Source organism: Salmo salar, chromosome ssa12, assembly GCF_905237065.1.
Source record: "Salmo salar chromosome ssa12, Ssal_v3.1, whole genome shotgun sequence".
Taxonomy (NCBI): domain Eukaryota; kingdom Metazoa; phylum Chordata; class Actinopteri; order Salmoniformes; family Salmonidae; genus Salmo; species Salmo salar.
The window spans coordinates 100663446-100690698 of record NC_059453.1 but is presented as its reverse complement, the minus strand read 5'-3'; the positions used below and the strand labels follow the sequence as shown (position 1 = coordinate 100690698).

At 49.3% G+C, this 27253-nt stretch overlaps 1 protein-coding gene across 1 annotated transcript in view; it reads right to left on the bottom strand.

Annotated features, from left to right (window-relative positions):
- Positions 1-27253, bottom strand: part of phf2 (PHD finger protein 2) — a 208180-nt gene that overhangs the window by 8048 nt on the left and 172879 nt on the right. Inside the window, exons 18-19 of the mRNA XM_045692003.1 lie at positions 25004-25332; positions 19687-19779 (exon numbers count right to left, since the gene is read on the bottom strand). Of these exons, the coding sequence (XP_045547959.1) occupies positions 19687-19779; positions 25004-25332 (422 nt within the window). The remainder of the gene's footprint in view (positions 1-19686; positions 19780-25003; positions 25333-27253) is intronic.

The window sequence follows — 27253 nt, the reverse complement described above, 5'->3', positions numbered from 1 at the left end:
AGAGAAGAATGGGAAAAACTCCCCAAATACACGTGTGCCAAGCTTGTAGCGTCAAACCCAAGAAGACTCAAGGCTGTAATCGCTGCCAAAAGTGCTTCAACAAAATACTCAGAAAAGGGTCTGAATACTTATGTAAAAATGATATTTCATTTTTTATTGTACATTTGCAAAAATGTCTAAAAACCAGTTTTTCCTTTGGCATTATAATGTATTGTGTGTAGATTGATGAACATTTTTTTTTAATTGATTTTAGAATAAGGCTGTAACGTAACAAAATGTGAAAAAAGTCAAGGGGTCTGAATACTTTCTGAATGCACTGCACGTTGCGGCAGGTCTAGAGTCTATAGTAGTGACAGGTGTAGTGTACCTGTATGGAGTGACAGGTGTAGTGTACCTGTATGGAGTGACAGGTGTAGTGTACATGTATGGAGTGACAGGTGTAGTGTACCTGTATGGAGTGACAGGTGTAGTGTACCTGTATGGAGTGACAGGTGTAGTGTACCTGTGGGGCTGTATGGAGTGACAGGTGTAGTGTACCTGTATGGAGTGACAGGTGTAGTGTACCTGTATGGAGTGACAGGTGTAGTGTACCTGTCTGTATGGAGTGACAGGTGTAGTGTACCTGTATGGAGTGACAGGTGTAGTGTACCTGTGGGGCTGTATGGAGTGACAGGTGTAGTGTACCTGTGGGGCTGTATGGAGTGACAGGTGTAGTGTACCTGTGAGGCTGTATGGAGTGACAGGTGTAGTGTACCTGTGGGGCTGTATGGAGTGACAGGTGTAGTGTACCTGTGGGGCTGTATGGAGTGACAGGTGTAGTGTACCTGTATGGAGTGACAGGTGTAGTGTACCTGTGGGGCTGTATGGAGTGACAGGTGTAGTGTACCTGTATGGAGTGACAGGTGTAGTGTACCTGTGGGGCTGTATGGAGTGACAGGTGTAGTGTACCTGTGGGGCTGTATGGAGTGACAGGTGTAGTGTACCTGTGGGGCTGTATGGAGTGACAGGTGTAGTGTACCTGTGGGGCTGTATGGAGTGACAGGTGTAGTGTACCTGTGGGGCTGTATGGAGTGACAGGTGTAGTGTACCTGTGAGGCTGTATGGAGTGACAGGTGTAGTGTACCTGTATGGAGTGACAGGTGTAGTGTACCTGTATGGAGTGACAGGTGTAGTGTACCTGTGAGGCTGTATGGAGTGACAGGTGTAGTGTACCTGTATGGAGTGACAGGTGTAGTGTACCTGTATGGAGTGACAGGTGTAGTGTACCTGTATGGAGTGACAGGTGTAGTGTACATGTATGGAGTGACAGGTGTAGTGTACCTGTATGGAGTGACAGGTGTAGTGTACCTGTATGGAGTGACAGGTGTAGTGTACCTGTGGGGCTGTATGGAGTGACAGGTGTAGTGTACCTGTATGGAGTGACAGGTGTAGTGTACCTGTATGGAGTGACAGGTGTAGTGTACCTGTGGGGCTGTATGGAGTGACAGGTGTAGTGTACCTGTGGGGCTGTATGGAGTGACAGGTGTAGTGTACCTGTGGGGCTGTATGGAGTGACAGGTGTAGTGTACCTGTGGGGCTGTATGGAGTGACAGGTGTAGTGTACCTGTGGGGCTGTATGGAGTGACAGGTGTAGTGTACCTGTGGGGCTGTATGGAGTGACAGGTGTAGTGTACCTGTGGGGCTGTATGGAGTGACAGGTGTAGTGTACCTGTGGGGCTGTATGGAGTGACAGGTGTAGTGTACCTGTGGGGCTGTATGGAGTGACAGGTGTAGTGTACCTGTGGGGCTGTATGGAGTGACAGGTGTAGTGTACCTGTGGGGCTGTATGGAGTGACAGGTGTAGTGTACCTGTGGGGCTGTATGGAGTGACAGGTGTAGTGTACCTGTGGGGCTGTATGGAGTGACAGGTGTAGTGTACCTGTGGGGCTGTATGGAGTGACAGGTGTAGTGTACCTGTGGGGCTGTATGGAGTGACAGGTGTAGTGTACCTGTGGGGCTGTATGGAGTGACAGGTGTAGTGTACCTGTGGGGCTGTATGGAGTGACAGGTGTAGTGTACCTGTGGGGCTGTATGGAGTGACAGGTGTAGTGTACCTGTGGGGCTGTATGGAGTGACAGGTGTAGTGTACCTGTGGGGCTGTATGGAGTGACAGGTGTAGTGTACCTGTGGGGCTGTATGGAGTGACAGGTGTAGTGTACCTGTGGGGCTGTATGGAGTGACAGGTGTAGTGTACCTGTGGCCTGTATGGAGTGACAGGTGTAGTGTACCTGTATGGAGTGACAGGTGTAGTGTACCTGTATGGAGTGACAGGTGTAGTGTACCTGTATGGAGTGACAGGTGTAGTGTACCTGTATGGAGTGACAGGTGTAGTGTACCTGTGGGGCTGTATGGAGTGACAGGTGTAGTGTACCTGTGGGGCTGTATGGAGTGACAGGTGTAGTGTACCTGTGGGGCTGTATGGAGTGACAGGTGTAGTGTACCTGTGGGGCTGTATGGAGTGACAGGTGTAGTGTACCTGTGGGGCTGTATGGAGTGACAGGTGTAGTGTACCTGTGGGGCTGTATGGAGTGACAGGTGTAGTGTACCTGTGGGGCTGTATGGAGTGACAGGTGTAGTGTACCTGTGGGGCTGTATGGAGTGACAGGTGTAGTGTACCTGTGGGGCTGTATGGAGTGACAGGTGTAGTGTACCTGTGGGGCTGTATGGAGTGACAGGTGTAGTGTACCTGTGAGGCTGTATGGAGTGACAGGTGTAGTGTACCTGTATGGAGTGACAGGTGTAGTGTACCTGTGAGGCTGTATGGAGTGACAGGTGTAGTGTACCTGTGGGGCTGTATGGAGTGACAGGTGTAGTGTACCTGTGGGGCTGTATGGAGTGACAGGTGTAGTGTACCTGTGGGGCTGTATGGAGTGACAGGTGTAGTGTACCTGTGGGGCTGTATGGAGTGACAGGTGTAGTGTACCTGTGGGGCTGTATGGAGTGACAGGTGTAGTGTACCTGTGGGGCTGTATGGAGTGACAGGTGTAGTGTACCTGTGGGGCTGTATGGAGTGACAGGTGTAGTGTACCTGTGGGGCTGTATGGAGTGACAGGTGTAGTGTACCTGTGGGGCTGTATGGAGTGACAGGTGTAGTGTACCTGTGGGGCTGTATGGAGTGACAGGTGTAGTGTACCTGTGGGGCTGTATGGAGTGACAGGTGTAGTGTACCTGTGGGGGGCTTGGAGTGACAGGTGTAGTGTACCTGTGGGGCTGTATGGAGTGACAGGTGTAGTGTACCTGTGGGGCTGTATGGAGTGACAGGTGTAGTGTACCTGTGGGGCTGTATGGAGTGACAGGTGTAGTGTACCTGTATGGAGTGACAGGTGTAGTGTACCTGTATGGAGTGACAGGTGTAGTGTACCTGTATGGAGTGACAGGTGTAGTGTACCTGTATGGAGTGACAGGTGTAGTGTACCTGTATGGAGTGACAGGTGTAGTGTACCTGTGAGGCTGTATGGAGTGACAGGTGTAGTGTACCTGTGGGGCCTGTATGGAGTGACAGGTGTAGTGTACCTGTGGGGCTGTATGGAGTGACAGGTGTAGTGTACCTGTGGGGCTGTATGGAGTGACAGGTGTAGTGTACCTGTGGGGCTGTATGGAGTGACAGGTGTAGTGTACCTGTGGGGCTGTATGGAGTGACAGGTGTAGTGTACCTGTGGGGCTGTATGGAGTGACAGGTGTAGTGTACCTGTGGGGCTGTATGGAGTGACAGGTGTAGTGTACCTGTGGGGCTGTATGGAGTGACAGGTGTAGTGTACCTGTGGGGCTGTATGGAGTGACAGGTGTAGTGTACCTGTGGGGCTGTATGGAGTGACAGGTGTAGTGTACCTGTGGGGCTGTATGGAGTGACAGGTGTAGTGTACCTGTGGGGCTGTATGGAGTGACAGGTGTAGTGTACCTGTGGGGCTGTATGGAGTGACAGGTGTAGTGTACCTGTGGGGCTGTATGGAGTGACAGGTGTAGTGTACCTGTGGGGCTGTATGGAGTGACAGGTGTAGTGTACCTGTGGGGCTGTATGGAGTGACAGGTGTAGTGTACCTGTGGGGCTGTATGGAGTGACAGGTGTAGTGTACCTGTGGGGCTGTATGGAGTGACAGGTGTAGTGTACCTGTGGTGCTGTATGGAGTGACAGGTGTAGTGTACCTGTGAGGCTGTATGGAGTGACAGGTGTAGTGTACCTGTATGGTGTGACAGGTGTAGTGTACCTGTATGGAGTGACAGGTGTAGTGTACCTGTATGGAGTGACAGGTGTAGTGTACCTGTGGGGCTGTATGGAGTGACAGGTGTAGTGTACCTGTGGGGCTGTATGGAGTGACAGGTGTAGTGTACCTGTGGGGCTGTATGGAGTGACAGGTGTAGTGTACCTGTGGGGCTGTATGGAGTGACAGGTGTAGTGTACCTGTGGGGGCTGTATGGAGTGACAGGTGTAGTGTACCTGTGGGGCTGTATGGAGTGACAGGTGTAGTGTACCTGTGGGGCTGTATGGAGTGACAGGTGTAGTGTACCTGTATGGAGTGACAGGTGTAGTGTACCTGTATGGAGTGACAGGTGTAGTGTACCTGTATGGAGTGACAGGTGTAGTGTACCTGTGGGGCTGTATGGAGTGACAGGTGTAGTGTACCTGTGGGGCTGTATGGAGTGACAGGTGTAGTGTACCTGTGGGGCTGTATGGAGTGACAGGTGTAGTGTACCTGTGGGGCTGTATGGAGTGACAGGTGTAGTGTACCTGTGGGGCTGTATGGAGTGACAGGTGTAGTGTACCTGTATGGAGTGACAGGTGTAGTGTACCTGTGGGGCTGTATGGAGTGACAGGTGTAGTGTACCTGTGGGGCTGTATGGAGTGACAGGTGTAGTGTACCTGTGGGGCTGTATGGAGTGACAGGTGTAGTGTACCTGTATGGAGTGACAGGTGTAGTGTACCTGTATGGAGTGACAGGTGTAGTGTACCTGTGGGGCTGTATGGAGTGACAGGTGTAGTGTACCTGTGGGGCTGTATGGAGTGACAGGTGTAGTGTACCTGTGGGGCTGTATGGAGTGACAGGTGTAGTGTACCTGTGGGGCTGTATGGAGTGACAGGTGTAGTGTACCTGTGGCTGTATGGAGTGACAGGTGTAGTGTACCTGTGGGGCTGTATGGAGTGACAGGTGTAGTGTACCTGTATGGAGTGACAGGTGTAGTGTACCTGTGGGGCTGTATGGAGTGACAGGTGTAGTGTACCTGTGGGATGGAGTGACAGGTGTAGTGTACCTGTATGGAGTGACAGGTGTAGTGTACCTGTGGGGCTGTATGGAGTGACAGGTGTAGTGTACCTGTGGGGCTGTATGGAGTGACAGGTGTAGTGTACCTGTGGGGCTGTATGGAGTGACAGGTGTAGTGTACCTGTGGGGCTGTATGGAGTGACAGGTGTAGTGTACCTGTGGGGCTGTATGGAGTGACAGGTGTAGTGTACCTGTGGGGCTGTATGGAGTGACAGGTGTAGTGTACCTGTGGGGCTGTATGGAGTGACAGGTGTAGTGTACCTGTATGGAGTGACAGGTGTAGTGTACCTGTATGGAGTGACAGGTGTAGTGTACCTGTGGGGCTGTATGGAGTGACAGGTGTAGTGTACCTGTGGGGCTGTATGGAGTGACAGGTGTAGTGTACCTGTGGGAGTGACAGGTGTAGTGTACCTGTATGGAGTGACAGGTGTAGTGTACCTGTGTTGGAGTGACAGGTGTAGTGTACCTGTATGGAGTGACAGGTGTAGTGTACCTGTGGGGCTGTATGGAGTGACAGGTGTAGTGTACCTGTGGGGCTGTATGGAGTGACAGGTGTAGTGTACCTGTGGGGCTGTATGGAGTGACAGGTGTAGTGTACCTGTGGGGCTGTATGGAGTGACAGGTGTAGTGTACCTGTGGGGCTGTATGGAGTGACAGGTGTAGTGTACCTGTGGGGCTGTATGGAGTGACAGGTGTAGTGTACCTGTGGGGCTGTATGGAGTGACAGGTGTAGTGTACCTGTGGGGCTGTATGGAGTGACAGGTGTAGTGTACCTGTGGGGCTGTATGGAGTGACAGGTGTAGTGTACCTGTGGGGCTGTATGGAGTGACAGGTGTAGTGTACCTGTGGGGGCTGTATGGAGTGACAGGTGTAGTGTACCTGTGGGGCTGTATGGAGTGACAGGTGTAGTGTACCTGTGGGGCTGTATGGAGTGACAGGTGTAGTGTACCTGTGGGGCTGTATGGAGTGACAGGTGTAGTGTACCTGTGGGGCTGTATGGAGTGACAGGTGTAGTGTACCTGTGGGGCTGTATGGAGTGACAGGTGTAGTGTACCTGTGGGGCTGTATGGAGTGACAGGTGTAGTGTACCTGTGGGGCTGTATGGAGTGACAGGTGTAGTGTACCTGTGGGGCTGTATGGAGTGACAGGTGTAGTGTACCTGTGGGGCTGTATGGAGTGACAGGTGTAGTGTACCTGTGGGGCTGTATGGAGTGACAGGTGTAGTGTACCTGTGGGGCTGTATGGAGTGACAGGTGTAGTGTACCTGTGGGGCTGTATGGAGTGACAGGTGTAGTGTACCTGTGGGGCTGTATGGAGTGACAGGTGTAGTGTACCTGTGGGGCTGTATGGAGTGACAGGTGTAGTGTACCTGTGGGGCTGTATGGAGTGACAGGTGTAGTGTACCTGTGGGGCTGTATGGAGTGACAGGTGTAGTGTACCTGTGGGGCTGTATGGAGTGACAGGTGTAGTGTACCTGTGGGGCTATGGAGTGACAGGTGTAGTGTACCTGTATGGAGTGACAGGTGTAGTGTACCTGTGGGGCTGTATGGAGTGACAGGTGTAGTGTACCTGTGGGGCTGTATGGAGTGACAGGTGTAGTGTACCTGTGTCCATGGAGTGACAGGTGTAGTGTACCTGTATGGAGTGACAGGTGTAGTGTACCTGTATGGAGTGACAGGTGTAGTGTACCTGTATGGAGTGACAGGTGTAGTGTACCTGTATGGAGTGACAGGTGTAGTGTACCTGTATGGAGTGACAGGTGTAGTGTACCTGTGGGGCTGTATGGAGTGACAGGTGTAGTGTACCTGTATGGAGTGACAGGTGTAGTGTACCTGTATGGAGTGACAGGTGTAGTGTACCTGTATGGAGTGACAGGTGTAGTGTACCTGTGGGGCTGTATGGAGTGACAGGTGTAGTGTACCTGTGGGGCTGTATGGAGTGACAGGTGTAGTGTACCTGTGGGGCTGTATGGAGTGACAGGTGTAGTGTACCTGTGGGGCTGTATGGAGTGACAGGTGTAGTGTACCTGTGGGGCTGTATGGAGTGACAGGTGTAGTGTACCTGTGGGGCTGTATGGAGTGACAGGTGTAGTGTACCTGTGGGGCTGTATGGAGTGACAGGTGTAGTGTACCTGTGGGGCTGTATGGAGTGACAGGTGTAGTGTACCTGTGGGGCTGTATGGAGTGACAGGTGTAGTGTACCTGTGGGGCTGTATGGAGTGACAGGTGTAGTGTACCTGTGGGGCTGTATGGAGTGACAGGTGTAGTGTACCTGTGGGGCTGTATGGAGTGACAGGTGTAGTGTACCTGTGGGGCTGTATGGAGTGACAGGTGTAGTGTACCTGTGGGGCTGTATGGAGTGACAGGTGTAGTGTACCTGTGGGGCTGTATGGAGTGACAGGTGTAGTGTACCTGTGGGGCTGTATGGAGTGACAGGTGTAGTGTACCTGTATGGAGTGACAGGTGTAGTGTACCTGTAGCTGGAGTGACAGGTGTAGTGTACCTGTATGGAGTGACAGGTGTAGTGTACCTGTGGGGCTGTATGGAGTGACAGGTGTAGTGTACCTGTGGGGCTGTATGGAGTGACAGGTGTAGTGTACCTGTGGGGCTGTATGGAGTGACAGGTGTAGTGTACCTGTGGGGCTGTATGGAGTGACAGGTGTAGTGTACCTGTGGGGCTGTATGGAGTGACAGGTGTAGTGTACCTGTGGGGCTGTATGGAGTGACAGGTGTAGTGTACCTGTGGCTGTATGGAGTGACAGGTGTAGTGTACCTGTGGGGCTGTATGGAGTGACAGGTGTAGTGTACCTGTGGGGCTGTATGGAGTGACAGGTGTAGTGTACCTGTGGGGCTGTATGGAGTGACAGGTGTAGTGTACCTGTGGGGCTGTATGGAGTGACAGGTGTAGTGTACCTGTGGGGCTGTATGGAGTGACAGGTGTAGTGTACCTGTGGGGCTGTATGGAGTGACAGGTGTAGTGTACCTGTGGGGCTGTATGGAGTGACAGGTGTAGTGTACCTGTGGGGCTGTATGGAGTGACAGGTGTAGTGTACCTGTGGGGCTGTATGGAGTGACAGGTGTAGTGTACCTGTGGGGCTGTATGGAGTGACAGGTGTAGTGTACCTGTGGGGCTGTATGGAGTGACAGGTGTAGTGTACCTGTGGGGCTGTATGGAGTGACAGGTGTAGTGTACCTGTGGGGCTGTATGGAGTGACAGGTGTAGTGTACCTGTGGGGCTGTATGGAGTGACAGGTGTAGTGTACCTGTGGGGCTGTATGGAGTGACAGGTGTAGTGTACCTGTATGGAGTGACAGGTGTAGTGTACCTGTATGGAGTGACAGGTGTAGTGTACCTGTGCTGTATGGAGTGACAGGTGTAGTGTACCTGTGGGGCTGTATGGAGTGACAGGTGTAGTGTACCTGTGGGGCTGTATGGAGTGACAGGTGTAGTGTACCTGTGGGGCTGTATGGAGTGACAGGTGTAGTGTACCTGTATGGAGTGACAGGTGTAGTGTACCTGTGGGGCTGTATGGAGTGACAGGTGTAGTGTACCTGTATGGAGTGACAGGTGTAGTGTACCTGTATGGAGTGACAGGTGTAGTGTACCTGTATGGAGTGACAGGTGTAGTGTACCTGTATGGAGTGACAGGTGTAGTGTACCTGTATGGAGTGACAGGTGTAGTGTACCTGTATGGAGTGACAGGTGTAGTGTACCTGTATGGAGTGACAGGTGTAGTTTACCTGTGGGGCTGTATGGAGTGACAGGTGTAGTGTACCTGTGGGGCTGTATGGAGTGACAGGTGTAGTGTACCTGTGGGGCTGTATGGAGTGACAGGTGTAGTGTACCTGTGGGGCTGTATGGAGTGACAGGTGTAGTGTACCTGTGGGGCTGTATGGAGTGACAGGTGTAGTGTACCTGTGGGGCTGTATGGAGTGACAGGTGTAGTGTACCTGTGGGGCTGTATGGAGTGACAGGTGTAGTGTACCTGTGAGGCTGTATGGAGTGACAGGTGTAGTGTACCTGTGGGGTTTCCTGTATGGAGTGACAGGTGTAGTGTACCTGTGGGCTGTATGGAGTGACAGGTGTAGTGTACCTGTGGGGCTGTATGGAGTGACAGGTGTAGTGTACCTGTGGGGCTGTATGGAGTGACAGGTGTAGTGTACCTGTGGGGCTGTATGGAGTGACAGGTGTAGTGTACCTGTGGGGCTGTATGGAGTGACAGGTGTAGTGTACCTGTGGGGCTGTATGGAGTGACAGGTGTAGTGTACCTGTGGGGCTGTATGGAGTGACAGGTGTAGTGTACCTGTGGGGCTGTATGGAGTGACAGGTGTAGTGTACCTGTGGGGCTGTATGGAGTGACAGGTGTAGTGTACCTGTATGGAGTGACAGGTGTAGTGTACCTGTATGGAGTGACAGGTGTAGTGTACCTGTATGGAGTGACAGGTGTAGTGTACCTGTGGGGCTGTATGGAGTGACAGGTGTAGTGTACCTGTGGGGCTGTATGGAGTGACAGGTGTAGTGTACCTGTGGGGCTGTATGGAGTGACAGGTGTAGTGTACCTGTGGGGCTGTATGGAGTGACAGGTGTAGTGTACCTGTGGGCATGGAGTGACAGGTGTAGTGTACCTGTATGGAGTGACAGGTGTAGTGTACCTGTATGGAGTGACAGGTGTAGTGTACCTGTGGGGCTGTATGGAGTGACAGGTGTAGTGTACCTGTGGGGCTGTATGGAGTGACAGGTGTAGTGTACCTGTGGGGCTGTATGGAGTGACAGGTGTAGTGTACCTGTGGGATGGAGTGACAGGTGTAGTGTACCTGTGGGGGCTGTATGGAGTGACAGGTGTAGTGTACCTGTATGGAGTGACAGGTGTAGTGTACCTGTATGGAGTGACAGGTGTAGTGTACCTGTATGGAGTGACAGGTGTAGTGTACCTGTATGGAGTGACAGGTGTAGTGTACCTGTATGGAGTGACAGGTGTAGTGTACCTGTATGGAGTGACAGGTGTAGTGTACCTGTGGGGCTGTATGGAGTGACAGGTGTAGTGTACCTGTGGGGCTGTATGGAGTGACAGGTGTAGTGTACCTGTGGGGCTGTATGGAGTGACAGGTGTAGTGTACCCGTGGGGCTGTATGGAGTGACAGGTGTAGTGTACCTGTGGGGCTGTATGGAGTGACAGGTGTAGTGTACCTGTGGGGCTGTATGGAGTGACAGGTGTAGTGTACCTGTGGGGCTGTATGGAGTGACAGGTGTAGTGTACCTGTGGGGCTGTATGGAGTGACAGGTGTAGTGTACCTGTGGGGCTGTATGGAGTGACAGGTGTAGTGTACCTGTGGGGCTGTATGGAGTGACAGGTGTAGTGTACCTGTGGGGGTGTATGGAGTGACAGGTGTAGTGTACCTGTATGGAGTGACAGGTGTAGTGTACCTGTGGGGCTGTATGGAGTGACAGGTGTAGTGTACCTGTGGGGGCTGTATGGAGTGACAGGTGTAGTGTACCTGTGGGGCTGTATGGAGTGACAGGTGTAGTGTACCTGTGGGGCTGTATGGAGTGACAGGTGTAGTGTACCTGTGGGGCTGTATGGAGTGACAGGTGTATTGTACCTGTGGGGCTGTATGGAGTGACAGGTGTAGTGTACCTGTATGGAGTGACAGGTGTAGTGTACCTGTGGGGCTGTATGGAGTGACAGGTGTAGTGTACCTGTGGGGCTGTATGGAGTGACAGGTGTAGTGTACCTGTGGGGCTGTATGGAGTGACAGGTGTAGTGTACCTGTGGGGCTGTATGGAGTGACAGGTGTAGTGTACCTGTGAGGCTGTATGGAGTGACAGGTGTAGTGTACCTGTATGGAGTGACAGGTGTAGTGTACCTGTATGGAGTGACAGGTGTAGTGTACCTGTGGGGCTGTATGGAGTGACAGGTGTAGTGTACCTGTATGGAGTGACAGGTGTAGTGTACCTGTGGGGCTGTATGGAGTGACAGGTGTAGTGTACCTGTGGGGCTGTATGGAGTGACAGGTGTAGTGTACCTGTGGGGCTGTATGGAGTGACAGGTGTAGTGTACCTGTGGGGCTGTATGGAGTGACAGGTGTAGTGTACCTGTGGGGCTGTATGGAGTGACAGGTGTAGTGTACCTGTGGGGCTGTATGGAGTGACAGGTGTAGTGTACCTGTATGGAGTGACAGGTGTAGTGTACCTGTATGGAGTGACAGGTGTAGTGTACCTGTATGGAGTGACAGGTGTAGTGTACCTGTATGGAGTGACAGGTGTAGTGTACCTGTATGGAGTGACAGGTGTAGTGTACCTGTATGGAGTGACAGGTGTAGTGTCCCTGTATGGAGTGACAGGTGTAGTGTACCTGTATGGAGTGACAGGTGTAGTGTACCTGTATGGAGTGACAGGTGTAGTGTACCTGTATGGAGTGACAGGTGTAGTGTACCTGTATGGAGTGACAGGTGTAGTGTACCTGTGAGGCTGTATGGAGTGACAGGTGTAGTGTACCTGTGGGGCTGTATGGAGTGACAGGTGTAGTGTACCTGTGGGGCTGTATGGAGTGACAGGTGTAGTGTACCTGTGGGGCTGTATGGAGTGACAGGTGTAGTGTACCTGTGGCTGTATGGAGTGACAGGTGTAGTGTACCTGTGGGGCTGTATGGAGTGACAGGTGTAGTGTACCTGTATGGAGTGACAGGTGTAGTGTACCTGTATGGAGTGACAGGTGTAGTGTACCTGTATGGAGTGACAGGTGTAGTGTACCTGTATGGAGTGACAGGTGTAGTGTACCTGTGGGGCTGTATGGAGTGACAGGTGTAGTGTACCTGTATGGAGTGACAGGTGTAGTGTACCTGTATGGAGTGACAGGTGTAGTGTACCCCTGTATGGAGTGACAGGTGTAGTGTACCTGTGGGGCTGTATGGAGTGACAGGTGTAGTGTACCTGTGGGGCTGTATGGAGTGACAGGTGTAGTGTACCTGTGGGGCTGTATGGAGTGACAGGTGTAGTGTACCTGTGGGGCTGTATGGAGTGACAGGTGTAGTGTACCTGTGGGGCTGTATGGAGTGACAGGTGTAGTGTACCTGTGGGGCTGTATGGAGTGACAGGTGTAGTGTACCTGTGGGGCTGTATGGAGTGACAGGTGTAGTGTACCTGTGGGGCTGTATGGAGTGACAGGTGTAGTGTACCTGTATGGAGTGACAGGTGTAGTGTACCTGTATGGAGTGACAGGTGTAGTGTACCTGTGGGGCTGTATGGAGTGACAGGTGTAGTGTACCTGTGGGGCTGTATGGAGTGACAGGTGTAGTGTACCTGTGGGGCTGTATGGAGTGACAGGTGTAGTGTACCTGTGGGGCTGTATGGAGTGACAGGTGTAGTGTACCTGTGGGGCTGTATGGAGTGACAGGTGTAGTGTACCTGTGGGGCTGTATGGAGTGACAGGTGTAGTGTACCTGTGGGGCTGTATGGAGTGACAGGTGTAGTGTACCTGTGGGGCTGTATGGAGTGACAGGTGTAGTGTACCTGTATGGAGTGACAGGTGTAGTGTACCTGTATGGAGTGACAGGTGTAGTGTACCTGTGAGGCTGTATGGAGTGACAGGTGTAGTGTACCTGTGGGGCTGTATGGAGTGACAGGTGTAGTGTACCTGTGGGGGCTGTATGGAGTGACAGGTGTAGTGTACCTGTGGGGCTGTATGGAGTGACAGGTGTAGTGTACCTGTGATGGAGTGACAGGTGTAGTGTACCTGTATGGAGTGACAGGTGTAGTGTACCTGTATGGAGTGACAGGTGTAGTGTACCTGTGGGTATGGAGTGACAGGTGTAGTGTACCTGTGGGGCTGTATGGAGTGACAGGTGTAGTGTACCTGTGGATGGAGTGACAGGTGTAGTGTACCTGTGCATGGAGTGACAGGTGTAGTGTACCTGTGGGGCTGTATGGAGTGACAGGTGTAGTGTACCTGTGGTATGGAGTGACAGGTGTAGTGTACCTGTGGGGCTGTATGGAGTGACAGGTGTAGTGTACCTGTGGGGCTGTATGGAGTGACAGGTGTAGTGTACCTGTGGGGCTGTATGGAGTGACAGGTGTAGTGTACCTGTGGGGCTGTATGGAGTGACAGGTGTAGTGTACCTGTGGGGCTGTATGGAGTGACAGGTGTAGTGTACCTGTGGGGCTGTATGGAGTGACAGGTGTAGTGTACCTGTGGGGCTGTATGGAGTGACAGGTGTAGTGTACCTGTGGGGCTGTATGGAGTGACAGGTGTAGTGTACCTGTGGGGCTGTATGGAGTGACAGGTGTAGTGTACCTGTGGGGCTGTATGGAGTGACAGGTGTAGTGTACCTGTGGGGCTGTATGGAGTGACAGGTGTAGTGTACCTGTGGGGCTGTATGGAGTGACAGGTGTAGTGTACCTGTGGGGCTGTATGGAGTGACAGGTGTAGTGTACCTGTGGGGCTGTATGGAGTGACAGGTGTAGTGTACCTGTGGGGCTGTATGGAGTGACAGGTGTAATGTACCTGTGGGGCTGTATGGAGTGACAGGTGTAGTGTACCTGTGGGGCTGTATGGAGTGACAGGTGTAGTGTACCTGTGGGGCTGTATGGAGTGACAGGTGTAGTGTACCTGTGGGGCTGTATGGAGTGACAGGTGTAGTGTACCTGTGGGGCTGTATGGAGTGACAGGTGTAGTGTACCTGTGGGGCTGTATGGAGTGACAGGTGTAGTGTACCTGTATGGAGTGACAGGTGTAGTGTACCTGTATGGAGTGACAGGTGTAGTGTACCTGTATGGAGTGACAGGTGTAGTGTACCTGTGAGGCTGTATGGAGTGACAGGTGTAGTGTACCTGTGGGGCTGTATGGAGTGACAGGTGTAGTGTACCTGTGGGGCTGTATGGAGTGACAGGTGTAGTGTACCTGTCATGGAGTGACAGGTGTAGTGTACCTGTCTATGGAGTGACAGGTGTAGTGTACCTGTGGCTGTATGGAGTGACAGGTGTAGTGTACCTGTCTGTATGGAGTGACAGGTGTAGTGTACCTGTGGCTGTATGGAGTGACAGGTGTAGTGTACCTGTATGGAGTGACAGGTGTAGTGTACCTGTATGGAGTGACAGGTGTAGTGTACCTGTATGGAGTGACAGGTGTAGTGTACCTGTGGGGCTGTATGGAGTGACAGGTGTAGTGTACCTGTGGGGCTGTATGGAGTGACAGGTGTAGTGTACCTGTGGGGCTGTATGGAGTGACAGGTGTAGTGTACCTGTGGGGCTGTATGGAGTGACAGGTGTAGTGTACCTGTGGGGCTGTATGGAGTGACAGGTGTAGTGTACCTGTGGGGCTGTATGGAGTGACAGGTGTAGTGTACCTGTGGGGCTGTATGGAGTGACAGGTGTAGTGTACCTGTGGGGCTGTATGGAGTGACAGGTGTAGTGTACCTGTGGGGCTGTATGGAGTGACAGGTGTAGTGTACCTGTGGGGCTGTATGGAGTGACAGGTGTAGTGTACCTGTGGGGCTGTATGGAGTGACAGGTGTAGTGTACCTGTGGGGCTGTATGGAGTGACAGGTGTAGTGTACCTGTGGGGCTGTATGGAGTGACAGGTGTAGTGTACCTGTGGGGCTGTATGGAGTGACAGGTGTAGTGTACCTGTGGGGCTGTATGGAGTGACAGGTGTAGTGTACCTGTGGGGCTGTATGGAGTGACAGGTGTAGTGTACCTGTGGGGCTGTATGGAGTGACAGGTGTAGTGTACCTGTGGGGCTGTATGGAGTGACAGGTGTAGTGTACCTGTGGGGCTGTATGGAGTGACAGGTGTAGTGTACCTGTGGGGCTGTATGGAGTGACAGGTGTAGTGTACCTGTTGTGGAGTGACAGGTGTAGTGTACCTGTGGGCTGTATGGAGTGACAGGTGTAGTGTCCCGGGGCTGTATGGAGTGACAGGTGTAGTGTACCTGTGGGGCTGTATGGAGTGACAGGTGTAGTGTACCTGTGGGGCTGTATGGAGTGACAGGTGTAGTGTACCTGTGGGGCTGTATGGAGTGACAGGTGTAGTGTACCTGTGGGGCTGTATGGAGTGACAGGTGTAGTGTACCTGTGGGGCTGTATGGAGTGACAGGTGTAGTGTACCTGTGGGGCTGTATGGAGTGACAGGTGTAGTGTACCTGTGGGGCTGTATGGAGTGACAGGTGTAGTGTACCTGTGGGGCTGTATGGAGTGACAGGTGTAGTGTACCTGTGGGGCTGTATGGAGTGACAGGTGTAGTGTACCTGTGGGGCTGTATGGAGTGACAGGTGTAGTGTACCTGTGGGGCTGTATGGAGTGACAGGTGTAGTGTACCTGTGGGGCTGTATGGAGTGACAGGTGTAGTGTACCTGTATGGAGTGACAGGTGTAGTGTACCTGTATGGAGTGACAGGTGTAGTGTACCTGTATGGAGTGACAGGTGTAGTGTACCTGTGGGGCTGTATGGAGTGACAGGTGTAGTGTACCTGTGGGGCTGTATGGAGTGACAGGTGTAGTGTACCTGTGGGGCTGTATGGAGTGACAGGTGTAGTGTACCTGTGGGGCTGTATGGAGTGACAGGTGTAGTGTACCTGTGGGCTGTATGGAGTGACAGGTGTAGTGTACCTGTGGGGCTGTTGGAGTGACAGGTGTAGTGTACCTGTGGCTGTATGGAGTGACAGGTGTAGTGTACCTGTGGGCTGTATGGAGTGACAGGTGTAGTGTACCTGTGGGGCTGTATGGAGTGACAGGTGTAGTGTACCTGTATGGAGTGACAGGTGTAGTGTACCTGTATGGAGTGACAGGTGTAGTGTACCTGTGGGGCTGTATGGAGTGACAGGTGTAGTGTACCTGTGGGGCATGGAGTGACAGGTGTAGTGTACCTGTGGGGCTGTATGGAGTGACAGGTGTAGTGTACCTGTGGGGCTGTATGGAGTGACAGGTGTAGTGTACCTGTGGGGCTGTATGGAGTGACAGGTGTAGTGTACCTGTGGGGCTGTATGGAGTGACAGGTGTAGTGTACCTGTGGGGCTGTATGGAGTGACAGGTGTAGTGTACCTGTGGGGCTGTATGGAGTGACAGGTGTAGTGTACCTGTGGGGCTGTATGGAGTGACAGGTGTAGTGTACCTGTGGGGCTGTATGGAGTGACAGGTGTAGTGTACCTGTGGGGCTGTATGGAGTGACAGGTGTAGTGTACCTGTGGGGCTGTATGGAGTGACAGGTGTAGTGTACCTGTGGGGCTGTATGGAGTGACAGGTGTAGTGTACCTGTGGGCTGTATGGAGTGACAGGTGTAGTGTACCTGTGGGCTGTATGGAGTGACAGGTGTAGTGTACCTGTGGCTGTATGGAGTGACAGGTGTAGTGTACCTGTGGGGCTGTATGGAGTGACAGGTGTAGTGTACCTGTGGGGCTGTATGGAGTGACAGGTGTAGTGTACCTGTATGGAGTGACAGGTGTAGTGTACCTGTATGGAGTGACAGGTGTAGTGTACCTGTGGGGCTGTATGGAGTGACAGGTGTAGTGTACCTGTGGGGCTGTATGGAGTGACAGGTGTAGTGTACCTGTGGGGCTGTATGGAGTGACAGGTGTAGTGTACCTGTGGGGCTGTATGGAGTGACAGGTGTAGTGTACCTGTGGGGCTGTATGGAGTGACAGGTGTAGTGTACCTGTGGGGCTGTATGGAGTGACAGGTGTAGTGTACCTGTGGGGCTGTATGGAGTGACAGGTGTAGTGTACCTGTGGGGCTGTATGGAGTGACAGGTGTAGTGTACCTGTGGGGCTGTATGGAGTGACAGGTGTAGTGTACCTGTGGGGCTGTATGGAGTGACAGGTGTAGTGTACCTGTGGGGCTGTATGGAGTGACAGGTGTAGTGTACCTGTGGGGCTGTATGGAGTGACAGGTGTAGTGTACCTGTGGGGCTGTATGGAGTGACAGGTGTAGTGTACCTGTGGGGCTGTATGGAGTGACAGGTGTAGTGTACCTGTGGGGCTGTATGGAGTGACAGGTGTAGTGTACCTGTGGGGCTGTATGGAGTGACAGGTGTAGTGTACCTGTGGGGCTGTATGGAGTGACAGGTGTAGTGTACCTGTGGGGCTGTATGGAGTGACAGGTGTAGTGTACCTGTGGGGCTGTATGGAGTGACAGGTGTAGTGTACCTGTGGGGCTGTATGGAGTGACAGGTGTAGTGTACCTGTGGGGCTGTATGGAGTGACAGGTGTAGTGTACCTGTGGGGCTGTATGGAGTGACAGGTGTAGTGTACCTGTGGGGCTGTATGGAGTGACAGGTGTAGTGTACCTGTGGGGCTGTATGGAGTGACAGGTGTAGTGTACCTGTGGGGCTGTATGGAGTGACAGGTGTAGTGTACCTGTGGGGCTGTATGGAGTGACAGGTGTAGTGTACCTGTGGGGCTGTATGGAGTGACAGGTGTAGTGTACCTGTGGGGCTGTATGGAGTGACAGGTGTAGTGTACCTGTTGGGGTGACAGGTGTAGTGTACCTGTGTGGAGTGACAGGTGTAGTGTACCTGTATGGAGTGACAGGTGTAGTGTACCTGTGATGGAGTGACAGGTGTAGTGTACCTGTGTATGGAGTGACAGGTGTAGTGTACCTGTGCTTATGGAGTGACAGGTGTAGTGTACCTGTGGGGCTGTATGGAGTGACAGGTGTAGTGTACCTGTGGGGCTGTATGGAGTGACAGGTGTAGTGTACCTGTGGGGCTGTATGGAGTGACAGGTGTAGTGTACCTGTGGGGCTGTATGGAGTGACAGGTGTAGTGTACCTGTGGGGCTGTATGGAGTGACAGGTGTAGTGTACCTGTGGGGCTGTATGGAGTGACAGGTGTAGTGTACCTGTGGGGCTGTATGGAGTGACAGGTGTAGTGTACCTGTGGGGCTGTATGGAGTGACAGGTGTAGTGTACCTGTGGGGCTGTATGGAGTGACAGGTGTAGTGTACCTGTGGGGCTGTATGGAGTGACAGGTGTAGTGTACCTGTATGGATTGACAGGTGTAGTGTACCCGGCTGTATGGAGTGACAGGTGTAGTGTACCTGTGGGGCTGTATGGAGTGACAGGTGTAGTGTACCTGTGGGGCTGTATGGAGTGACAGGTGTAGTGTACCTGTGGGGCTGTATGGAGTGACAGGTGTAGTGTACCTGTGGGGCTGTATGGAGTGACAGGTGTAGTGTACCTGTGGGGCTGTATGGAGTGACAGGTGTAGTGTACCTGTGGGGCTGTATGGAGTGACAGGTGTAGTGTACCTGTGGGGCTGTATGGAGTGACAGGTGTAGTGTACCTGTGGGGCTGTATGGAGTGACAGGTGTAGTGTACCTGTGGGGCTGTATGGAGTGACAGGTGTAGTGTACCTGTGGGGCTGTATGGAGTGACAGGTGTAGTGTACCTGTGGGGCTGTATGGAGTGACAGGTGTAGTGTACCTGTGGGGCTGTATGGAGTGACAGGTGTAGTGTACCTGTGGGGCTGTATGGAGTGACAGGTGTAGTGTACCTGTGGGGCTGTATGGAGTGACAGGTGTAGTGTACCTGTGGGGCTGTATGGAGTGACAGGTGTAGTGTACCTGTGGGGCTGTATGGAGTGACAGGTGTAGTGTACCTGTGGGGCTGTATGGAGTGACAGGTGTAGTGTACCTGTGGGGCTGTATGGAGTGACAGGTGTAGTGTACCTGTGGGGCTGTATGGAGTGACAGGTGTAGTGTACCTGTGGGGCTGTATGGAGTGACAGGTGTAGTGTACCTGTGGGGCTGTATGGAGTGACAGGTGTAGTGTACCTGTGGGGCTGTATGGAGTGACAGGTGTAGTGTACCTGTGGGGCTGTATGGAGTGACAGGTGTAGTGTACCTGTGGGGCTGTATGGAGTGACAGGTGTAGTGTACCTGTGGGGCTGTATGGAGTGACAGGTGTAGTGTACCTGTGGGGCTGTATGGAGTGACAGGTGTAGTGTACCTGTGGGGCTGTATGGAGTGACAGGTGTAGTGTACCTGTATGGAGTGACAGGTGTAGTGTACCTGTATGGAGTGACAGGTGTAGTGTACCTGTGAGGCTGTATGGAGTGACAGGTGTAGTGTACCTGTATGGAGTGACAGGTGTAGTGTACCTGTGAGGCTGTATGGAGTGACAGGTGTATTGTACCTGTGGGGCTGTATGGAGTGACAGGTGTAGTGTACCTGTATGGAGTGACAGGTGTAGTGTACCTGTGGGGCTGTATGGAGTGACAGGTGTAGTGTACCTGTGGGGCTGTATGGAGTGACAGGTGTAGTGTACCTGTGGGGCTGTATGGAGTGACAGGTGTAGTGTACCTGTGGGGCTGTATGGAGTGACAGGTGTAGTGTACCTGTGGGGCTGTATGGAGTGACAGGTGTAGTGTACCTGTGGGGCTGTATGGAGTGACAGGTGTAGTGTACCTGTGGGGCTGTACGGAGTGTCTGAACCTTTCCTCTTCTTGGATCTGGATTTGAAGACAGGGTTATCCTCTTCGGACTCTAGAGAGGGGTAAACTGGAACAAACACACCCTCTGGTTAGTTAACACTCATACAGGGATGGATATTAAGCTAGCCTGCTAGTTCGAGGCTAGTACTTTTCAGACCAGGCTAGTAGAAAACGTGCCGAACTAGCCCGCCGGCGAGATACATTTAGTCTTTTCAAATATCGCACGGCTCAGAATTCGACCCGGGCTAGTAAACAAATCCTGAAGTTCCAACCCTGATCATAGATGATCCACAGCTCAACACTGTCTTCTTCCTGTCTTTTTCCACAGCTCAACACTGTCTTCTTCCACAGCTCAACACTGTCCTCTTCCACAGCTCAACACTGTCTTCTTCCACAGCTCAACACTGTCTTCTTCCACAGCTCAACACTGTCCTCTTCCACAGCTCAACACTGTATTCTTCCACAGCTCAACACTGTCTTCTTCCACAGCTCAACACTGTATTCTTCCACAGCTCAACACTGTATTCTTCCTGTCCTCTTCCACAGCTCAACACTGTCTTCTTCCACAGCTCAACACTGTCTTCTTCCACAGCTCAACACTGTCTTCTTCCACAGCTCAACACTGTCTTCTTCCACAGCTCAACACTGTATTCTTCCTGTCTTCTTCCACAGCTCAACACTGTATTCTTCCTGTCCTCTTCCACAGCTCAACACTGTCTTCTTCCTGTCTTCTTCCACAGCTCAACACTGTCTTCTTCCACAGCTCAACACTGTCCTCTTCCACAGCTCAACACTGTCTTCTTCCACAGCTCAACACTGTATTCTTCCTGTCCTCTTCCACAGCTCAACACTGTCTTCTTCCTGTCTTCTTCCACAGCTCAACACTGTCTTCTTCCACAGCTCAACACTGTCCTCTTCCACAGCTCAACACTGTCCTCTTCCACAGCTCAACACTGTCCTCTTCCACAGCTCAACACTGTCTTCTTCCACAGCTCAACACTGTCTTCTTCCACAGCTCAACACTGTCCTCTTCCACAGCTCAACACTGTCCTCTTCCACAGCTCAACACTGTCTTCTTCCACAGCTCAACACTGTCCTCTTCCACAGCTCAACACTGTCTTCTTCCACAGCTCAACACTGTCTTCTTCCTGTCCTCTTCCACAGCTCAACACTGTCCTCTTCCACAGCTCAACACTGTCCTCTTCCACAGCTCAACACTGTCCTCTTCCACAGCTCAACACTGTCCTCTTCCACAGCTCAACACTGTCCTCTTCCTGTCTTCTTCCACAGCTCCTCATGATCCACAGCTCCTTCAATCACATCCTCTTTTATTCACTCTCTCCTCAATCTTCTAAAAAGTAACCTTCCTGAAAGTGGCATATTTCTATCGAGCGATGACACATTTCAGAGGCCAACCAATCTAATTGCTCCATGTGTTGATGATGATGATGTGCATTGCTGCAGTATTTGGTTCCACCTCCATTAACATGCTTTCTCTCCCCCCCCCCTCTCTCTCCAGCTGTGCGGCAGCTGCATCCTCCATCCTTCCATCCATAGCTCTCTCCCCCTAGCAGAGCAGAGTAGAAGGAAGGGTAGAGGCTCCACACCACTCTGCAAACACACGCTGTATAACCACTGTCTCAGCTAAGAACAAAGTTGAAGACCTACTCTCATAGACCCTGTCGCTAGAACTGACAGCCATCAGTTAGTCAGAGGAATATCTGTTGTATCTGTAGTAGAACATGACTCATATCTCTAGTAGAACATGTCTCATATCTCTAATGGAACATGTCTCATATCTCTAATGGAACATGTCTCATATCTCTAATGGAACATGTCTCATATCTCTAATGGAACATGTCTCATATCTCTAATGGAACATGTCTCATATCTCTAATGGAACATGTATCATATCTCTAATCTCTAATGGAACATGTATCATATCTCTAATGGAACATGTCTCATATCTCTAGTAGAACATGTATCATATCTCTAATGGAACATGTATCATATCTCTAATGGAACATGTCTCATATCTCTAATGGAAAATGTCTCATATCTCTAATCTCTAGTGGAACATGTCTCATATCTCTAATGGAAAATGTCTCATATCTCTAATGGAACATGTCTCATCTCTCTAATGGAACATGTCTCATATCTCTAATCTCTAGTGGAACATGTCTCATATCTCTAATGGAACATGTATCATATCTCAAGTGGAACATGTCTCATATCTCTAATGGAACATGTCTCATATCTCTAGTGGAACATGTATCATATCTCTAATGGAACATGTATCATATCTCTAATGGAACATGACTCATATCTCTAATCTCTAGTGGAACATGTCTCATATCTCTAATGGAACATGTCTCATATCTCAAGTGGAACATGTCTCATATCTCTAATGGAACATGTATCATATCTCAAGTGGAACATGTCTCATATCTCTAATGGAACATGTCTCATATCTCTAATGGAACATGTCTCATATCTCTAATGGAACATGACTCATATCTCTAATGGAACATGACTCATATCTCTAATGGAACATGTCTCATATCTCTAGTGGAACATGTCTCATATCTCTAGTGGATCATGTCTCATATCTCTAGTGGATCATGTCTCATCTCTCTAATGGAACATGTATCATATCTCTAGTGGAACATGTCTCATATCTCTAGTAGAACATGTCTCATATCTCTAATGGAACATGTCTCATATCTCTAATGGAACATGTCTCATATCTCTAATGGAACATGTCTCATATCTCTAATCTCTAGTGGAACATGTCTCATATCTCTAATGGAACATGTATCATATCTCAAGTGGAACATGTCTCATATCTCTAGTGGAACATGTATCATATCTCTAATGGAACATGTATCATATCTCTAATGGAACATGTATCATATCTCTAATGGAACATGTATCATATCTCTAGTGGAACATGTCTCATATCTCTAATGGAACATGTCTCATATCTCAAGTGGAACATGTCTCATATCTCTAATGGAACATGTCTCATATCTCTAATGGAACATGTCTCATATCTCTAGTGGATCATGTCTCATATCTCTAGTGGATCATGTCTCATATCTCTAGTGGATCATGTCTCATCTCTCTAATGGAACATGTATCATATCTCTAGTGGAACATGTCTCATATCTCTAGTGGAACATGTCTCATATCTCTAGTAGAACATGTCTCATATCTCTAGTGGAACATGTATCATATCTCTAGTGGAACATGACTCATATCTCTAATGGAACATGACTCATATCTCTAGTGGAACATGACTCATATCTCTAGTGGAACATGTATCATATCTCTAGTGGAACATGTCTCATATCTCTAGTGGAATATGTCTCATATCTCTAATGGAACATGACTCATATCTCTAGTGGATCATGTCTCATCTCTCTAATGGAACATGACTCATATCTCTAATGGAACATATATCATATCTCTAGTGGAAACTCTACTATATCTCCAGTGGAAACTCTACTATATCTCCAGTGGAAACTCTACTATATCTACAGTGGAAACTCTACTATATCTCCAGTGGAAACTCTACTATATCTCCAGTGGAAACTCTACTATATCTCCAGTGGAAACTCTACTATGTCTACAGTGGAAACTCTACTATATCTCCAGTGGAAACTCTACTATATCTACAGTGGAAACTCTACTATATCTCCAGTGGAAACTCTACTATATCTCCAGTGGAAACTCTACTATGTCTACAGTGGAAACTCTACTATATCTACAGTGGAAACTCTATTATATCTACAGTGGAAACTCTACTATATCTACAGTGGAAACTCTACTATGTCTACAGTGGAAACTCTACTATATCTACAGTGGAAACTCTATTATATCTACAGTGGAAACTCTACTATATCTCCAGTAGAAACTCTACTACATATCTCTAGTGGAAACTCTATTATATCTCTATGTGGAAACTCTACTATATCTACAGTGGAAACTCTACTATATCTACAGTGGAAACTCTATTATATCTACAGTGGAAACTCTACTATATCTACAGTGGAAACTCTATTATATCTACAGTGGAAACTCTAATATATCTCTAGTAGAAACTACTCTATAACTTTAGTAAAACATGCATCATATCTCTAGTGGAAACTGTATTATATATCTATAGTAGAACATGTATTATATATCTATAGTAGAACATGCATCATATCTCTAGTGGAAACTGTATTATATATCTACAGTAGAACATGTATTATATATCTATAGTAGAACATGTATCATATCTCTAGTGGAAACTGTATTATATATCTATAGTAGAACATGCATTATATATCTACAGTAGAACATGTTTCATATCTCTAGTGGAAACTTTACTATATCTATAGTAGAACATGCATCATATCTCTAGTGGAAACTGTATTATATATCTATAGTAGAACATGTATCATATGTCTAGTGGAAACTTTACTATATCTATAGTAGAACATGCATTATATCTCTACAGTAGAACATGCATCATATCTCTAGTGGAAACTCTATTATATATCTATAGTAGAACATGCATCATATGTCTAGTGGAAACTCTATTATATATCTATAGTAGAACATGCATCATATGTCTAGTGGAAACTCTATTATATATCTATAGTAGAACATGCATCATATCTCTAGTGGAAACTGGATTATATATCTATAGTAGAACATGCATCATATCTCTAGTGGAAACTCTATTATATATCTATAGTAGAACATGCATCATATGTCTAGTGGAAACTGGATTATATATCTATAGTAGAACATGTATCATATCTCTAGTGGAAACTTTACTATATCTATAGTAGAACATGCATCATATCTCTAGTGGAAACTGGATTATATATCTATAGTAGAACATGTATTATATATCTATAGTAGAACATGTATCATATCTCTAGTGGAAACTTTACTATATCTATAGTAGAACATGCATCATATGTCTAGTGGAAACTCTATTATATATCTATAGTAGAACATGCATCATATGTCTAGTGGAAACTCTATTATATATCTATAGTAGAACATGCATCATATGTCTAGTGGAAACTCTATTATATATCTATAGTAGAACATGCATCATATCTCTAGTGGAAACTGGATTATATATCTATAGTAGAACATGCATCATATCTCTAGTGGAAACTCTATTATATATCTATAGTAGAACATGCATCATATGTCTAGTGGAAACTATCATATCTCTAGTAGAAAATGTATCATGACTCTAGTGGAAAGTACTAGATATCTCTAGTTACCATAATCTGAATCCTTGAAGCAGGCGTCCATGTGATCCTGATCATCATCGAACTCGGCACTGTCGACGCTGCTGCTCTTCTTCGTCTTCTTGGGGAGTCGTTTGGCCGGCCGCTTACTTACTCCTCCTCCTGCTCCGCTTGCTGCTCCTCCCTTCCATCCAGCGGTGGTGGTGTTGGAGTGGTTTCTGCCGGGCCGGTCGCAGCCCCAGGCCCCAGGGGTGTCGGAGGAGGAGATGGCTGCGGCCCCAGCGGTAGCCCCGGAGGACAGGTTGGCCATAGACAACATCCCCTGAATGGCCTCCTGTGTGCTGGGAGATGCAGGTGGCTGACTGTAAGTACGTCAATAAGAAATAACACAACACAATAATACATTACACTGCTGGAAGGTGTACCCGCCGGAGAGAGACAGATCGAGAGAGAGAGAGAGAGAGAGAGAGAGAGAGAGAGATGAGAGAGAGAGACAGATCGAGAGAGAGAGAAAGAGAGAGACAGATCGAGAGATCGAGAGAGACAGGAGAGAGACAGATCGAGAGAGAGAGATCGAGAGAGAAGAGAGAGACAGGAGAGAAACAGATCGAGAGAGAAGAGAGAGAGAAGAGAGAGAGAGAGAGAGACAGATCGAGAGAGAGAGAGACAGATCGAGAGAGAGAGAGAGAGACAGATCGAGAGAGAGAGAGAGAGACAGATCGAGAGAGAGAGAGAGACAGATCGAGAGAGAGAGAGAGAGAGACAGATCGAGAGAGAGAGAGAGACAGATAGAGCGAGAGACAGATCGAGAGAGAGAGACAGATCGAGAGAGAGAGAGAGAGAGAGAGACAGATCGAGAGAGAGACAGATCGAGAGAGAGAGACAGATCGAGAGAGAGACAGACGAGAGAGAGAGACAGATCGAGAGAGAGAGAGAGAGAGAGAGAGAGAGAGAGAGAGAGAGAGAGAGAGAGAGAGAGAGAGAGAGAGAGAGAGAGAGAGAGAGAGAGAATCAGTTATAGAACCCATTGCCCTTTATGGTTGTGAGGTCTGGGGTCCGCTCATCAACCAAGAATTCACAAAATGGGACAAACACAAAATTGAGACTCTGCATGCAGAATTCTGCAAAAATATCCTCCGTGTACAATGTAAAACACCAAATAATGCATACAGAGCAGAATTAGGCCGATATCGCCTAATTATCAAAATCCAGAAAACAGCGGTTAAATTCTACAACCACCTAAAAGGAAGTGATTCCCAAACCTTCCATAACAAAGCCATCACCTACAGAGAGATGAACCTGGAGAAGAGTCTCCTAAGCAAGCTCGTCCTATAGAGCCCCAGGACAGCAACACAATTAGACCCAACCAAATCATTAGAAAAAAAAAGATAATTACTTGACACATTGGAAAGAATTAACAAAAAAACAGAGCAACTAGAATGCTATTTGGCCCTAAACAGAGAGACAGAGTGGCAGAATACCTGACCACTGTGACTGACCCAAACTTAAGGAAAGCTTTGACTATGTGCAGACTCAGTGAGCATAGCCTTGCTATTGAGAAAGGCCGCCGTAGGCAGACCTGGCTCTCAAGAGAAGACAGGCTATGTGCAACACTGCCCACAAAATGAGGTGGAAACTGAGCTGCACTTCCTAACCGGCTGACAAATGTATGACCATATTAGGGACACAACTAAGTTTTTCACAATTGCTGACATTTAATCGTAGTAAAAATTCCGTCTTAGGTCAGTTAGGATCACCACTTTATTTTAAGAATGTGAAATGTCAGAATAATAGTAGAGAGAATGATTTATTTCAGCTTTTACTTCTTTCATCACATTACCAGTGGGTCAGAAGTTTACATACACTCAATTAGTATTTGGCAGCATTGCCTTTAAATTGTTTAACTTGGGTAAAACATTTCAGGTAGCCTTCCACAAGCTTCCCACAATAAGTTGGGTGAATTTTGGCTCATTCCTCCTCACAGAGCTGGTGTAACTGAGTCGGGTTTGTAGGCCTCCTTGCTCGCACACGCTTTTTCAGTTCTGCCCACAAATGTTCTATAGGACTGAGGTCAGGGCTTTGTGATGGCCACTCCAATACCTTGACTTTGTTGTCCTTAAACCATTTTGCCACAGCTTTGGAAGTATGCTTGGGGTCATTGTCCATTTGGAAGACCCATTTGCGACCAAGCTTTAACTTCCTGACTGACGTCTTGAGATGTTGCTTCAATATATCCACAGAATTTTCCTGCCTCATGATGCCATCTATTTTGTGAAGTGCACC